We start from the raw sequence: 14,551 nt of genomic DNA on the forward strand, positions 1-14,551 counted from the left end.
CCTGAGCAGGGTGGTTGGTCTCTGTCCTTAGAGGACCGTAGAGTCCCTGGATTCTTCACCCTGTTCCAGTGTGACCTGGGTTCCTGGGTTCCTTCTACCTTGGGCGTGGCCTCTGGGGCCAGTGCCCAGCCTGGCCTGTCCCTCATCACCCCCCTGGAGTTGCCTTTCTCTAGGTGTGCCCGTTGGCAATCCCAGTTCCTAGTGAGGATGACATGAACGGCGCATTGTAACTGAAGAATCTCCAAGCTGGAGGGGCCCTCGGAAGGCACCTCGTTCAGCCCGCCCCCGTGGGTGCATCCTCTGTGCCTTCCCCCACCAATGGGAGGCTCTCCACCTCTGTTCAGATGCCTCCCGTGTCAGGAGCATCCCATCTCTGAGATGGCCACCTCAGTGATTCTAATCTCTGGGTTGTTCTTCCCTGGTGGAAGCTTCCCTTTCTGAAATTCCTACTTGTGGACCTAGTTCTGCCCTCTCGAGCTGTACAGAGCAAGCCTGACTCTCATTTGTGTTGTAAGCCAGGCTAAATGCACATTACATTCCAAAGGCCTTTAATCTCTGGGACCGTGAGACGGTGCCTTGTTCCCGTGGGGGCGCTGTTCAGTAGGTCTTGAGCTCCTTCTGAGGCTGGGCTGCTGGGGAGATGGCTGTGAAGGAGGGCTGTGCCGGAGTGCATGCTGCCACTCTGCGGTGTCACCTCCAAGACTCCAGCCAGCGGGCTCCGGAGGCTCCTAGCATTGGAGCCTCCGTTCTCTCTCCCCCACCTCCAGTCCTTGGGGCCTGGGTGGGGGGCAGGTGGGTCGCAGAAAGAGAAGCCTGGCTTCTTTTCCTGAGCTCCTTTCCATGCAGATGACTTTTTCCCACCAGTCTTATCACACATTCATACCATCACCCTGGTCTCCATGTCCTGCCAGGACCTTGGTGGGTCTCTGCAGACCAATCGCTTCTGTCCGTTTGCCGAACGTGAGGCGTAGGTTTCTAGTCAACAGATTAGCAGTTAAAGCTCCCTGAGCTGCACTCTGGGTGGGTGTGGGCACCAGAGGGCAGTTTCTCCCACTTACTCACAGTTCCTGGCTTTCCCCTGGGATGGTGCTGCCTGCTTCCTGGGGGCCCATCTTCAAGGGGAGTTTGCTCCCCTCAAGCCCCACTGGAGTAGTGGCTCCTGCGGGTGGGGTCACTGCAAGGGGGTGGGCCTGGAGCTGACACCTCTTCTCTGGACAGATGGACCCCCCCCTCTTCCTGGTGCTCCCCTGCTGGGGAGGGGAAGAACTGTGCTCCTCTCTAGACCTCTTCTCCAACAGGGGATCGGCCTGCCTTTCCAGCCCCCTTTTTTCTTTTTTGGACCCTTCATTGGTGAAGACTCTGCTGGCCCTGAGAGAGCCCCCGTGACCTGACTCCAGGCCTGGCACCCCTGCCCTCACCCCGACATCCTCCCCTTCCCACTCTGTCCAGCTCCTCCTTCCCTCTGCTCGCCCTTTCTTCCTCTTTTCTCTCTGCATCCTCTCCACTTCCTTCCTCTCCCTATGACTTCCGACTTGCCCCTGTATCTGCCCCTTGACCTCCCTCTGCCTCTCCCTTGGTGCCAGCCTGTGGCTCAAGGTCCCGGCTGCTCCCCCCACTCTTCTGCTGCGGTTGACAACGCGTGTGGGGCTCAGCTGTACTGCCCGAGGGGCCCATGCCCCCAGAGCCACAGGGGAATCTTTCACCTCCGCTGCAGGAACCTTCAGGGCCCAGGGGATGCCAGGTGCCCCCACCCTCTTTGCCTCCTGGGCCTTGTGGGCAGAGCCTGTTCCGGGAGGAGCCACAGGATGGCAGGATATTGCTGTTAACAGAGGCCTGGAACTTGCCCCTGTCTGAGAGGCAAGGGCCAGCCCAGTGGACACCTTTTCTTTCTCCCAGCTTAGGATCCTCTTGTTCAAGCCCCTCAGCTCACAGGGAGAGAAGAGATTTGCCCGCAGTCACATGATGAGATTCGGACCCAGCGTTTCTGCCTCTTCCTGCAGGACCTTCTGCAGCCCCAAGCTGTCTGGGTCTGATGGAGCAGGACAGGCGTCCAAAGGGCCCTAAGCCCCAGTTTCACAGGACGCTAGTGCTCTATTTCCTCGGCAAGGCTGGCTGACTCACATGGGGTGGGTAATGTATCCCACCAGGGGTGTGGCCAGAGGCCCTGGGGCTCCAGGCTGCAGCTCTGTGTAGACAGTGTGCTTTTTGAGCCCATGGGGCCCTCCGAGCCTGGAGTTGCTGGATAGGAATGCTGGGGCTGGGGAAGGGGCAGGAGACTTTGCCTAGGGTAACTTCTTGTCCTCGAAGTCCTCAGGAGTCATACACTGGGGGCCTCGGTGTCTTCATCTGTGAGCCCCTGGCCCTTCCCTAGGAAAACGGATTAATACTAGTTCCTCTTCAGGGTGAAGGACCACCCTGGTCCCCAAGGACAGCCTGGCATCCTCCAGGTTAGGAAGGGTAGCAAGAAGGTTCCTGTAGGGGTGGTGCTAGCCCCCTGGGACTTTGGGAGGTGTGTGGCCACGGGAAGGGGGCCCTGGGGCAGACTCCTCCATTTAGCTCAGAGCCCAGAGGGCACGGGGTGATGTGTCACAGCCTGGGCTCTGAGCAGGGAGTTGTCCCAGAGCAGGGGGTGCAGGGGCTCTGGCCCTCCCCGCCCATCTCCCTCTCAGAGATGGGGAGATGTCGGGTTGGTCAAACCCTCAGTCCCCCTCACTGATCCCCTGTACGACTGGGATTCCCAAGGTGCCCATCTCCCTCAGACATGAGAGGCCTGGGCCCCTCTAAGAAGGGAGATGTAAACCTTCTTCCCATCACCTGGCTGCCCCGCCTCCCAGCTCTGGGGAGGGTTGGAGCCCTCTTGGGGGAAGGAGGGAGAGGGGTCCAACTGAGGAAGGGGAGAAGGCACCTGAGCACGCGTGGTCCCCAGAAAGTGGCCCTGGGGGGAACCCCCGCCCGCAGATACCCCTCCCTGTGAAGGATGTAAAAAAAAAAAAACAAACAAAAAAACCTTGTTCTGCCTTTTTGTCTCCCCTCCCCCTCTGCCCGCCCCATGGCCCCCCCAGACTGCCTGCGCGTCGGCTGCGCACCCAGTAAGTGGCTTCCCTCTTCTTCTGCAGAGCCCCAGGGGGCCTGGGATTCTGGACTCTGGGATTTGGGGAGGGATGGTGGGGGAGGAGAAGGTTTCATGGCTAGCTTGTGTGGGGCTTGGGCAGTGGGTGTGGAGAGGGGAGCTGGAGTGGTGGGGGTGAGGGTGGTATGGTCGTGGAGGGCAGAATGAGCCCAAGGAAGCTGACCCAGGGGCAGCTGGTGGAGGGTCCGGGTCAGCATGTTCACCGGGACCGGGAGAAGGAAGGCCCAGAAACTTCAAGTCACCTCACATCCTCTGGGGGGTGGGGCAAAGGCCTGGTGGCACCTACAGCAGGATGGCTGGAGGGAGCCGGAGAGGGGCTGGGACATCCTGCTGCACCTCCAGAGGTGGCCACAAGGGGGAGGGCGGGGCACACAGGAAAGAAGATGAGGGCGGGAGGCGAGCAGGAGGTGAGCTCGGCCAGGGCTTCAAAGCTCAACCCCCACAGCCCCTGTTTGGGGTGGGGGGCGAGATTCTGCCAAAGGGGGGCTCTCTCAGAGGTGACAGTAAGGCTCGCAGCAGGGGTGAGATGGAGAGCGGGTGTGGACAATTCTGAGCACCCTAGTGTGCCTGGATTCAATGCTCTGTCTCTGAGAGTGCATGGTGTGCCCTGAGGTCACGTAAGAGAGCACAGGGACGTGGCAGCCACAGGCAGAGAGGGTGTGTACGTACCGTGGCTCTGGTGTGTGTTTGGCACGTGTGTGCGCATGCATGGTGAACCCTGTCCCTGCTGGCAATAGCACTGGGGGGCCCAGGTGTAACCTGGGGGTGCTGCAAATGGACTGCAGCACCATTCTAAAGCTACGTTTTTCGTCTTGGGAGTGGTTAATCCAGGTCCTGAATAAATGGCCCTAATTCCTAAGAAACATTCTGCTCTCTGGCCAGGCTGGATGTGCTGTGTATATGATTGCGTGTCTGGGTGTGTGGAATTAACCAGGCATGTGCAGAAAGGTCACGTTGGGTTCCTCTGGTTGGGGGAGCTGTGTGTCTGTGTGTTTTCACTGCCAGCAGTGAGTCTGTGGGTGCACATTCACATTTGGGTGCGTGGTAAGGCTCAGTAGTTTTGGAAGTTTTAGGCCTATGTACATATGCTGCGACTTTAGCTGCTGGCTACACACACTGACGACTGAAGGTCCTTAGGAGATGTGGGGAGGAGTATGTTGGTGCAGGTGTGAGTCTCTGCGTGCAGTCTCAGGGCACAGCTCCAGAGGCACCGCGCCATTCACACCGTATTCTTTTCGAACAGCACCCTTGGATGTTGCGTGAAGTGTGGCAAGACTGAGCATGTCTGTGTTTATGACTGGGTGTGTAAAGCTCTGTGTGTGTGGGTGTGTGTACCTGTGTGCATAGGTGCGGGCAGTGGTGAGGCTCTGTGTGCCCAGGGTGGTACACGAAGCCAAATGCGAGCGGGTGGAGGTGCCATGCTCACTCCCCCCTTGGTGCCGCAGGTAAAGGCCCCGAGACGCTCTTTGCGGGGCACAAGCTCAATGACAATGAGTGGCACACGGTGAGGGTGGTGCGGCGTGGCAAGAGCCTGCAGCTGTCAGTGGACAACGTGACCGTGGAGGGTAGGTGGTCTGCGGCCCCATTCTTGGTGACCACTACCTGGGGCAGCATTCTGGCAAGCTGCCAGTGCCGTTGGTATATCATGGGCTCCTGGACCCCAGGGACCATTTCAACTCCCCGCAGGCAGCTTTGCCCCGCAAGCCTGTCGGCCCTGGCCTAAAGAGTCCCGCAACTCCCCCAGACCCAGGAGCTGTGCTTGCTGCCAGCACCCACCTGCGAGGGTTTGCCAGTGTCTCTCCCATGTGGCCCTTGAGTGGAGGGGAGGCTCCTGGGGACCCAATGATCCTACGATCTGGGCTCCAAAGCCACGTCCCCATCTCTGTCTCCTGTCCCGAGCAGGACAGATGGCAGGAGCTCACACGCGGCTGGAGTTCCACAACATTGAGACAGGCATCATGACGGAGCGGCGTTTCATCTCTGTGGTGCCCTCCAACTTCATCGGGCACCTGAGCGGGCTGGTGTTCAATGGCCAGCCCTACATGGACCAGTGCAAGGACGGCGACATCACCTACTGCGAGCTCAATGCTCGCTTTGGCCTGCGTGCCATCGTGGCTGACCCCGTCACCTTCAAGAGTCGCAGCAGTTACCTGGCACTCGCCACGCTCCAAGCCTACGCCTCCATGCACCTCTTCTTCCAGTTCAAGACTACAGCCCCCGACGGGCTCCTCCTGTTCAACTCGGGCAATGGCAACGACTTCATTGTCATCGAGCTGGTCAAGGGGTGAGGTGCTGGGCACTACACCGCTGTCAAGGACGTGGTTCCCCCACACCCGCCATGACCAAGATGCAGCTCCCCCAGCCACTGGCTGAGATGTCCAATCCCCCAGACCACAAGTCAAGGTTCAGGTCCGCCCCCCACCAGCCAAGATGGAGAAGCAGCACCCTGTCCTCCACCCTGGTGACCCCACCGCCCCCATTACTTCCTTGCCAGGGATTTCCCAGTCATATCTGTCCTCCATTCGCTGTCCTGGCTCAGGCAGAAGACAGGGCTGTGTCCCTCTGGCCTCTCTTGCCTGAGAGGTCCCCGCCCTAGAGCAGCTCTGTCCCTGCCCCCAGAGGACCCTGCTGCCCTCACAGATATCTCCCCCCACCAGCTTCTCTTCTGAGCCTGCCCCTGGAGCCAGGTCCTCTGTGGCCTTCCCTGCCCGCATCCACCCATGATGGGACCTCACACCAGAGTCCTCGTGTTGTTGGCTTGGGTCCCTCCCCTATGAGGTCTCCCTCTCCACCCCTTCTGCTTACAGCTCCCAGCCCCGCCCCGCCGCAGCTATAGCTCCTCCTTTCCCCGCCTTCCCAGCATTGGCCCCCACCTTGACCCAGTGTCTCCTCCCTACTGTGGGGCAGGTACATCCACTACGTGTTTGACCTGGGGAATGGCCCGTCCTTGATGAAGGGGAACTCAGACAAACCAGTCAATGACAACCAGTGGCACAACGTGGTGGTGTCCAGGGACCCCGGCAACGTGCACACGCTCCAGATCGACTCCCGCACTGTCACTCAGCACTCCAATGGCGCCCGAAACCTCGATCTCAAAGGTGGGGCCTGGGGCCTCTGCAGAAGGCCTGGCCCTACCCCAGATGCCCCCTCGGCCCCAGCAAGATCACCCCTGACCTGGGATGCTTTTTCACGCGCGTGATTCTCCCCCTGCCCCCACCCATGGTTTCCCTCCCTCTTTCCTGTTCTCCACTGTGTCCAGCCTGACATCTTCCCGTCAAAGTTCTGCTCAGCTCCCCTGCGAGGCTGCCCTCCCAACACTGAAAGCCTGGTTGCAGGTTGTGTCTGTCTCACGGGGAGCCTGGTGGCCTCACTCTAGAGCTAGGAGTAGGCAGCTGCACCTTCTGAAGACCTCTTGGCCCTCCAGGGTTGAGAAGTCTGCCTTGGTTGGGGGCTGGAGAGAGAATAGTGTCCTGGCAGATGCCTCCCTGCTGGGGCAGGAGGGGGCAGTGATGTGGGGAGGAAGGAGGGGCAATAACTGGGTCCCCACATGCTGCCCTGGTCATAGCCCTTGGGCATTGGCTGGACTAGGTCTGGGAACTTTTTTGGACTCAGAGCCTCCCTGGTGGGCTCAGCGTCATACCAGGGACTTACATTCCCCAGGGTGTCTTCAGTAGCTAATGAAAGTCATTGCCTGCCCCCAGAATGGTGGGTGAGAGAGGAGTGAAGAGGATGAGCTTAGAGACCGGGGTTTTGGCACAGGAGTGAGGACAAGGCCTGCGGCTTCTCCAGAGCCCACCGGGGTAACGTGAGCGACCCTCACATGCCCAAAGCAGCCCTCAGTCCCTTAGGGAACCCTGGTGTCAGTGCGACTGGGACTGTCCGAGCTGGGGGAGGGCCCTTAGAGACTATTCATCCCCCTCTTGGAGAGACAGAAATGGAAGCTTCAAGAGGCTACATGGTTTGCCCAAGGTCACAAAGTGAGCCGGCCGCAGAGTTGGAACCAGAACCTTGGTCAGATCCAGGGCCCGACGAATGGCACAGTGCTGTCAATTCTCCCTGATGCCAGAAGGGGGCGATGTGTCTTGGATAATCCTCAGTGGCAGCAAACCCGGGGTGGTCTGGGCTGGTCTTGCATTGCACTGAGTGCAGGGCAAGGGCAGCAGGGTTGACTCGTGTCTTGTTGGAGGTCTGCTGGGGGCCAGCCATGATTTCCAGGGAGTTAGGGTCTATGTGGCCAGGCAGTGATGTGTCCCTGAGGAGAACTTCCTCGTGTCACCCAGAGTCCCCAGGCCAAGCCCTAGTTGTTGTTGGAAGGTGCTGGGCTTAGAACCCCCAGGAGACAACTCAGAGCCGGGAGAGGCTGGCAGAGGCCTGAAGGAGTTCTGGGGATGGGAGACTTCGGAAGGGAGGGAGTGGGGGTGGAGGGGATCGGGCTGCACATCTATGAAAGGCCCTGATTACAGGCCGGAACTGGAATCAGATGTGTGGGAGAGAGCACGGAGCAGGTTCCTCCAGCTGCCCCCCCTTTCCCGGGCATCTGGGCTTCTCTGGGAGGGGAGCAGACAGATGGCAAAGTGGAGAAGGAAGAAAGAAGAGTGGAGGGTGGGCATCTGCGGGCTGCTGCATCTCTGAGAGGAAACTGGAGTCCGGGATGGGACACTGTGGGGCTGCACGACCTGACAGCTGGGTGCCGATGTCCTGGGAGGGCAACGGGGACCTGGGGAGCGGGATGCTGAGGTTTTGATCCCACTCCCTTTGCAGGGGAGTTGTACATTGGCGGTCTCAGCAAGAATATGTTCCACAACCTGCCCAAACTGGTGGCCTCCCGGGATGGCTTTCAGGGCTGCCTGGCCTCGGTGGACCTCAACGGGCGCCTCCCTGACCTCATCGCTGACGCCCTGCACCGCATCGGGCAGGTGGAGAGGGGCTGTGACGGTGAGTGTGGGGCACAGAAGTCGGGTGTGACTCTGCACACTGCAGGGGGGCCAGCGGTAGAGGCAGACCAGGGCCGCTGGGTGGCCTTCTTCTCAGGCCTCGCAGGAGCTGCCACTCTGGGGCAGAATATGGGGGAGTCAGGGGGGTCACTTGCCCTCCCTGTTGCCTCCCACCCCGGCCACTTATCACAGTTCCAGGCCAAGACTAGAAGTCCTTGAGCTCCCCTCCATCCCCCTCCCACCCCCATCAGTTCTTGGCCCTTTCTGCCCAGCAGAACGGAGGGCAAGACCTCTTGGCCTGGCCCCGAAGCTTCCATACCTCCTGAGGCTGGAGGGGGCTTGGCTGAGCTGGGGGTGTTCCTTCCTCCTGCTTCTTCCAGGCCCCAGCACCACCTGCACCGAAGAGTCTTGTGCCAACCAGGGCGTCTGCCTACAGCAGTGGGATGGCTTCACGTGCGACTGCACCATGACCTCCTACGGAGGCCCCGTCTGCAACGACCGTGAGTGCAGGACCGGGAGAGTTCGGGGTGCTGGGGGGAGATCCTGGCCCGTCCCCGGCCCCAGGGATGCTCCGGAGGAGGGAGGGTCTCTGAGAGCCGTGCTGCTTGCTTGCTTCTCATCCCTTCTCGTCACGAGAGACCGAGGGAGCTGCTGGCTGCCGTCCCCTCCCGGAGTCCCCTCTCGGGCCTGTGCAGGACTGCTGCTGCCTGCATGTCTGGGGCAAATCGTTGACAGACGGCCTCTCCTCTTCCTTCTGAGCTGGCGGGACACCGCTCCCTTCACCCCTCACCAAGGGCGTCAGCCTCTGTCGCTCTCCCCATGCGATCCTGGCGATGGTCTCACAAGTCGTAGCTCACACGTACACACTGTTGCACAGGGTGGGGGGTGGGAATTGTCGACCTGCACCCCCTTTCCTCTGGTGCCCTCAGAAACGTGCAGTGGAAGCCTGGGATTTCCTGCCCAGGGTAGGCCTGCGCCCCAGAGGACGGGCTCAGGAGGGCAGGCCTCTGGAGCTGGCTTCCCTGGAAGCCGGCTGTGGTGCAGTTCCCTGGTTTTCCACCCAGCTGCAGGGTGTCCCTTGGAGCCACAAGAACACTCCCTAGTGTCCTCACCTGGCTCTTCTCCTCCCTGGCTGGGTATCTGCTGCCAGCTCGCATATTGTTTGAGGCCCCTCCCCAGAGAGGGCAGCTTCAGCAGCAGTTTCCAGTCCCTAGTGGTTGGTGGCCAGCAGCTGGTTGAGCTTGGCAGACGGAGGGCAGTGGGGCAAGAGCGGGGGAGAGCCAACCTCCTGCTTGCAGGGGGCGGGCTGGGGAGCACGCAGCCTCTTCAGGTGTCATTTGAGTGGTCTTCCTTGGGGTAGCCCTGCTGAGACCAGGGACATGAAGGGTCAGCTGCCTGGGAAAAACACACAGACACACAGACACACACACAGACACACAGAGGAGGCTAGGGCTTCTCCATTTTACAGACATGGACGCTGAGGCCTGGAGGGGTGGGTGGATTTCTGGAGGAGTGAACGGTAGATCTGGGCTGAGAACGGGGGCCAGGACCTTTGCCTCTGTGCCACACTGCAGAGCCTTGGCCATCTGGGCAGAGTCCTGAGTTTCTTACGGGATAGATAACCTACTGGTTTCAGGGATTGGGCTCTTGCGTGGGTCTTGATTTTTTCTTCTACTTTGTGAGAATGCCCACCAATCTCCCTCAGTGCTTTCCTGGTGCTCTAAGGCAGACCTGTCCTTTGGTACCTCCACATCCCGTCCTGTCCCCCAGGATTTTTCTTGTCCGACCTGCCACTCTCTGTACCTTCCAGCCTCCAGACAATGGCCAGCTCAGGGGCGCTCCAGCCCTGGCTGCCAGGGAATAGAGACGGGGCTGGGCCTCGTCCTCTCCAGCTCACTCAGCTTTGCACGGGCGATCTGGGGACGGTGGTGACTTTGCTGTTTAACAGTAACATTCCCCACTGATTGTTTCGTGTTTTGCAGCTTGCAAAGCCCTTTTAATTTGTCCTCAGAGAAGGCAGTAGGATGGAGACCAACCATCCGATTTAGCTGCTGAGGACACTGAGGCCTCAGTAAGAGGCAGTTCCCTGCCCTAAGTCACAGGTGCTAGAAGCTAGGCGTCCCTAAAGTTTGCTGCCCCTGTTGCTCATTTAGTCCCTGGGCTGGGGGTGGTGGCGGAGGTGGAGACGGTGCCGACGGTGGGCATGGCTGGCCCGGGCTGCAGGGCATCAGGGCTGAGAAGAGCTGCTGCCCGTCATCACTATTACACTCCCACATGATGGAGCCTTCTGGAAGGGAGCGTAGAGAGGGATGGTGGTTTAGGGAGTCAAGCCATCTTTCAGCAGGGGTGGGAAGGGAGCTTGGAGCAACTTCTCTGGGGGCAGGGGGGAGGCAGGGAGAGTTGGGGCTGGGCACGTCTTGGGAAGTGTCACTGTCCCCGAGCACTGGTCTGTGTGTCTGGTGGCAGAGCCTGAGCAAAGCCATGGAGGTAAGGACAAGGTGGGTGTAATCTGGGAGCCTCCAAACCCTGGCCCTGGGGTACCTCTGGGATCTCTGGCCCCAAGGGTCGAGGCAGGAATCTTGGGTCAAGCCACACCCCCTCTTCTCTTGAAGCTGTGCCTCCTCCCGCTTCTCCAGGCTTGGCTGTTCCATGTTCGTGCTGTCTCTCTATGGCGGGTCTTCTTGAGGCTCCACTGATGCACAACGTCAAGCAGGAACTTGGCCCAGAGGCCTGTTTGCTTCACCCCCAAGTGTGAAGGCCCTGGAGGCACCACTGGGCACCAAGGGCCCCTGTGCCTGAAGAGAGGGAGGCGGGTGGGAATGGCCCAGGTGTCCTTAGAGGGTTGGGCCTGGGGTGTGGAGCTGTCTGGTGGTAAAGAGACTGGAATGAGGAGGAGTCCGACCTTCAGGACAGCCTTTCCCCTTGTGTGGCCTCAGTTTCTCCGTCTGGGATATGGGCATTACACCTGGGGCTGAAGGTACCTCTGTGGGCTCAGGAGTCTGCCCTGGGAAGGCAGGAGAGAGATCAGAGGGAGAGAATTCATCTCCAGGATGGGAGAGAGAAGAGTGGAGAGAGAATGAAAAAGAGAATATGAACTCAGAGAGGAAGGAAGCTGGAAGGAGGCACGCTTCCTGGCAGGGCCTGAAGTCCCAGGGCTGAGGTCAGGACAGCTCGCCTTGGCAGCTCGGTCTCCCAGAGCCTGTCTCTGGCTCGCCCGGGCAGTCAGTTCTTCCCCATCTCTGCCCCTCTGTGTGTTTCTCGTCTCTGCACTTGCTCCACAGCCTCTATTGATCTCTTGCACACCTCTGTCTCTCCCTTCCTTTTTACCCTCTGTCTCTCCCCCTCGATCCCCAGCGTCACCCCCTCCAGCTCTCCACTTCCCACTCACTGGTATTGATTGGCCTCTAGGCGGCTTCCCTTCCTCTCCTCTTGCCACTGGCTCCTCCCTCCCTCCCTCTGGGACCATACATTTTCTGCCTGCTCAGAGCTATGTCAGTCTCTACCTCAGCGCCAGGGCCAAGAGCGTGCACGGGATGAGAGGGCAGGAGGACAAGGCTTTGGGGGCCCCAGCCCTGCTCCTCAGCCTGCAATCTCTCCTCCCTCATGGGGCCACGCACCACCTGGAAACTTCCTCCCGGGTGCCTCTGAGGACCCCTTTCTTCCCTTCTGAAGGGCTGGGGGCCAAATGGGGCCCTGGCATCTAGCAGGGCTGGGGAGGTAGCAGCTGTGGCAGAGGAGCTGTCCTGGGTTCTGACTGCACCCAGGACCTGGGTGCAGAACTTGTGGGGCTCCTGGTAGCAGTCTTTGCTCTAAAACGGAATTCAGAATCAATAAGCAGGAGCCAGCCCCTCCCTCCCCTTTCACACCTGCTTCCTTTTGCCCTTTCTTCACCACCTCTCCTTCTCACCCTATGACACTCCTTCTTTGCCTCCTTCCAGGTCCCACCTCTACCTCCCTCCCTCTCTACCTTCAGCATCTCCCTCCCCAGCCCCCCCCCAGGCCCCATGCCGAGGCCGAGGTGGCATCCAGAGGAAGGGAAGAAAGCCCCCTGCACTTACCTCTGGGCCTGTGACACGTGCTTCCCAGAGGTGTCCCAAAGTCTGGGAGGGGGCAGATCTCAGTGGAGGGGCCCCTAGAAGGAGAAGTGACTTCCTCAGCTGGACATAAGTGGTCCAGGAAGGGTTTTGTCACAAGTGGGCCACTCAGTGGATAAGTATCCTGGAAACTCCCCTCCCCAGAGGTAGAGGTTGAGGCAGCGGGAGGGGCAGGGGAAGTGGACAGGAAGGATTGGAGGAGTCCAGGAGGGTGTGTGTGTGGGGGAGGGGAGCACCCTTTTGGAGAGGTGGCGAGGGACTGTGTGTGTGGCATGTCTTACTCTGGAGCACCTTTGAGCCTCTGGGTGCGTCGTCTGTATGCGTATGGGTGACCCTGTTTTTGGAGGGTGAGCTGGAGGGAGCCGTCCGTGTGTACGTTGGCTGTTCATTCATTACCTGTGATCAAACATGTATGTGTGTGTGCATGTATTGCCTCCGTGAGCATGTGTACACGCTCGGCTGAGTGTGAGTTCGTGTGCCAGTGTCTATGAGCACATGTATGCATGTATGTATCTGAGCTTATGTGTGCGTGCGTGCACACTGATGCCTGTATGGGCACGTGGGTGTCTCCATACCCGAGCCCGTCCACATCCTAGCGTGCACGTGTGTTCCGAGGCGTGCGTGCAGAGGTGGCGGTGTCCACATCTCTGCGCCCTGGACCAGCGAGCACTCCTGGGGTTCGTCCAGGTGGGGGGGAGGGAGGAGGTGGGAGAGAGCGGCCTCTTCTGCTAGCCTCAGTCCTGTTCAATTATTCAGCAGGTCCCCTTCTCCGGAGGGGGCGGGAGGGGAGCGCGCGCCAGGGCGCGGGGGAGGGGCGGGGCTCGCGCAGAGGAGAGGCGAGCCCCGAGCGGGCTAGCCGGGAGCCGCGCGGCGGAGCTGCCCAGCGCCGCCCGCAGATCGGGAGCCGCCCGGGTCCCTCCGCCCTGCCCCCTCCTTCTCCCGCGCTCCTCCTCCCCTCGCCTCCCCTCGCCTCCCCTCTCCACTCCGCTCCTTTCCTCCCTCCTCTCTCCCTCCCTCTCCCTTCCAGCCCTCTCAGCCTCTGCAGCAACACTCCGCTGCCTCCATCTCTCCGCCGGAATCTAGCAGGCTCGCGCCTTTCCTCTGCTCAGCCCCGCTCCCCTCCTCTCCTCTCCCCTCCTCTCCTCTCCTCTCCTCTCCTCTCCCCTCCTCTCCTCTCCCTTCATTCCCCCCTCACCCGGATTTGCTTCCCTTCTCTCTTCTCCAGCCCCCCCTCCCCCGGCCCCTCCCTCCTTTCCCCTGTCTCCGTCGGGCGGCAGCGGCAGCGGCAGCGGCCCTAGCCTCCGTCGGTCTCCCGCTTCTCTCCTCCAGTCCCCCTCCTCCCCGGCTCGGTTTTTCTGCAGGATTTCCCCCGCTCTCCCGTCCCTGCTTGGCCCCCGCGCCTCCCCTACCTCTCCACCCGGCACCATGCCCCCTCCCCCGGGCGCTCCCCCGGGTTTCTGACGGCTCTCTGCGCCGCTCCGACCCCGCCGGGATGCGGGGAGACCCTTAGCTCCTCGCGATGGACCCAGGCGTCCTGGACCTTGGCGTTGCCACTCTGCGGACCCCGGATTTCCCGGCGGTATCCAGTTGATTTCGTTGGCTCGGGACCGAGGCTTGGGCTCTGGTTTTCCTTCTCTTCACCCCTACCCCCCTCCCGGGGCTCGGAGCCGGAGGGGGGCTTCGCGGGGCTACGCAGCCCCGCGTCCCTGCCCCCGGCCATGGGACTGTGAGGCGGCCGCCCCCGGGCCGAAATGCCCCCCGGGGGGAGCGGGCCGGGGGGGTGCCCGCGCCGCCCCCCCGCCCTGGCCGGGCCCGTGCCGCCGCCGCCGCCACCTCTGCTGCCGCTACTGCTGCTGCTGCTGCTTGGGGCAGCCGAGGGGGCCCGGGTCTCCTCCAGCCTCAGCACCACCCACCACGTCCACCACTTCCACAGCAAGCACGGCACCGTGCCGATCGCCATCAACCGCATGCCCTTCCTCACCCGCGGCGGGCACGGTAAGTGGCGCTGCCGATACCGGCCGGCCGGCTGGCTCCCGGGGCCTCCCGTGTGCGCAGCCCTGGCCCTCGCGGGCCGCACCCCAGCCCGTGAGCGCCGAGGCCCGGCCCTTCGGCCCTGCGGGCCCGCATCCCCTCACCTACCATCTTCGGTTCCCAGCATCTCAGCCCCACCCTCTCCTCTCCATCACAATCCCCTCACCCCGTCCCTTTATCATCCTCATCTCTGTCTTCATCACTTTCATTCCTCGCCTCACCTTTACCTCCGAATCCCTATCTCTGGTTTGTTATCACCCTCCTGTTTAGGTCCCCTCACCACCTCCCCATCTGTCCTTTCATCCTCTCTGCCCAGCTCTCCCTTCCGTTTCTCTTGTCTTCACCTCCTCCATCCCTGCCTC

General features: G+C 61.0%; 1 protein-coding gene across 9 annotated transcripts in view; it reads left to right on the forward strand.

Moving 5' to 3' along the window:
* Positions 1 to 14,551, forward strand: part of NRXN2 (neurexin 2) — a 99,803-nt gene that overhangs the window by 48,434 nt on the left and 36,818 nt on the right. For 6 of the 9 annotated variants that reach the window (XM_060157614.1, XM_060157616.1, XM_060157619.1 and 3 more), the window contains 6 exons: positions 3,063 to 3,089; positions 4,576 to 4,695; positions 5,033 to 5,414; positions 6,038 to 6,228; positions 7,892 to 8,065; positions 8,445 to 8,564. In XM_060157614.1, the coding sequence (XP_060013597.1) occupies positions 3,063 to 3,089; positions 4,576 to 4,695; positions 5,033 to 5,414; positions 6,038 to 6,228; positions 7,892 to 8,065; positions 8,445 to 8,564 (1,014 nt within the window). Of the gene's footprint in view, positions 1 to 3,062; positions 3,090 to 4,575; positions 4,696 to 5,032; positions 5,415 to 6,037; positions 6,229 to 7,891; positions 8,066 to 8,444; positions 8,565 to 13,909; positions 14,154 to 14,551 lie in introns of those variants that run through there. The other 3 variants (XM_060157615.1, XM_060157622.1, XM_060157623.1) reach the window with 3 other exon arrangements.

Source organism: Lagenorhynchus albirostris, chromosome 9 (genome assembly GCF_949774975.1).
Source record: "Lagenorhynchus albirostris chromosome 9, mLagAlb1.1, whole genome shotgun sequence".
Taxonomy (NCBI): Eukaryota; Metazoa; Chordata; class Mammalia; order Artiodactyla; family Delphinidae; genus Lagenorhynchus; species Lagenorhynchus albirostris.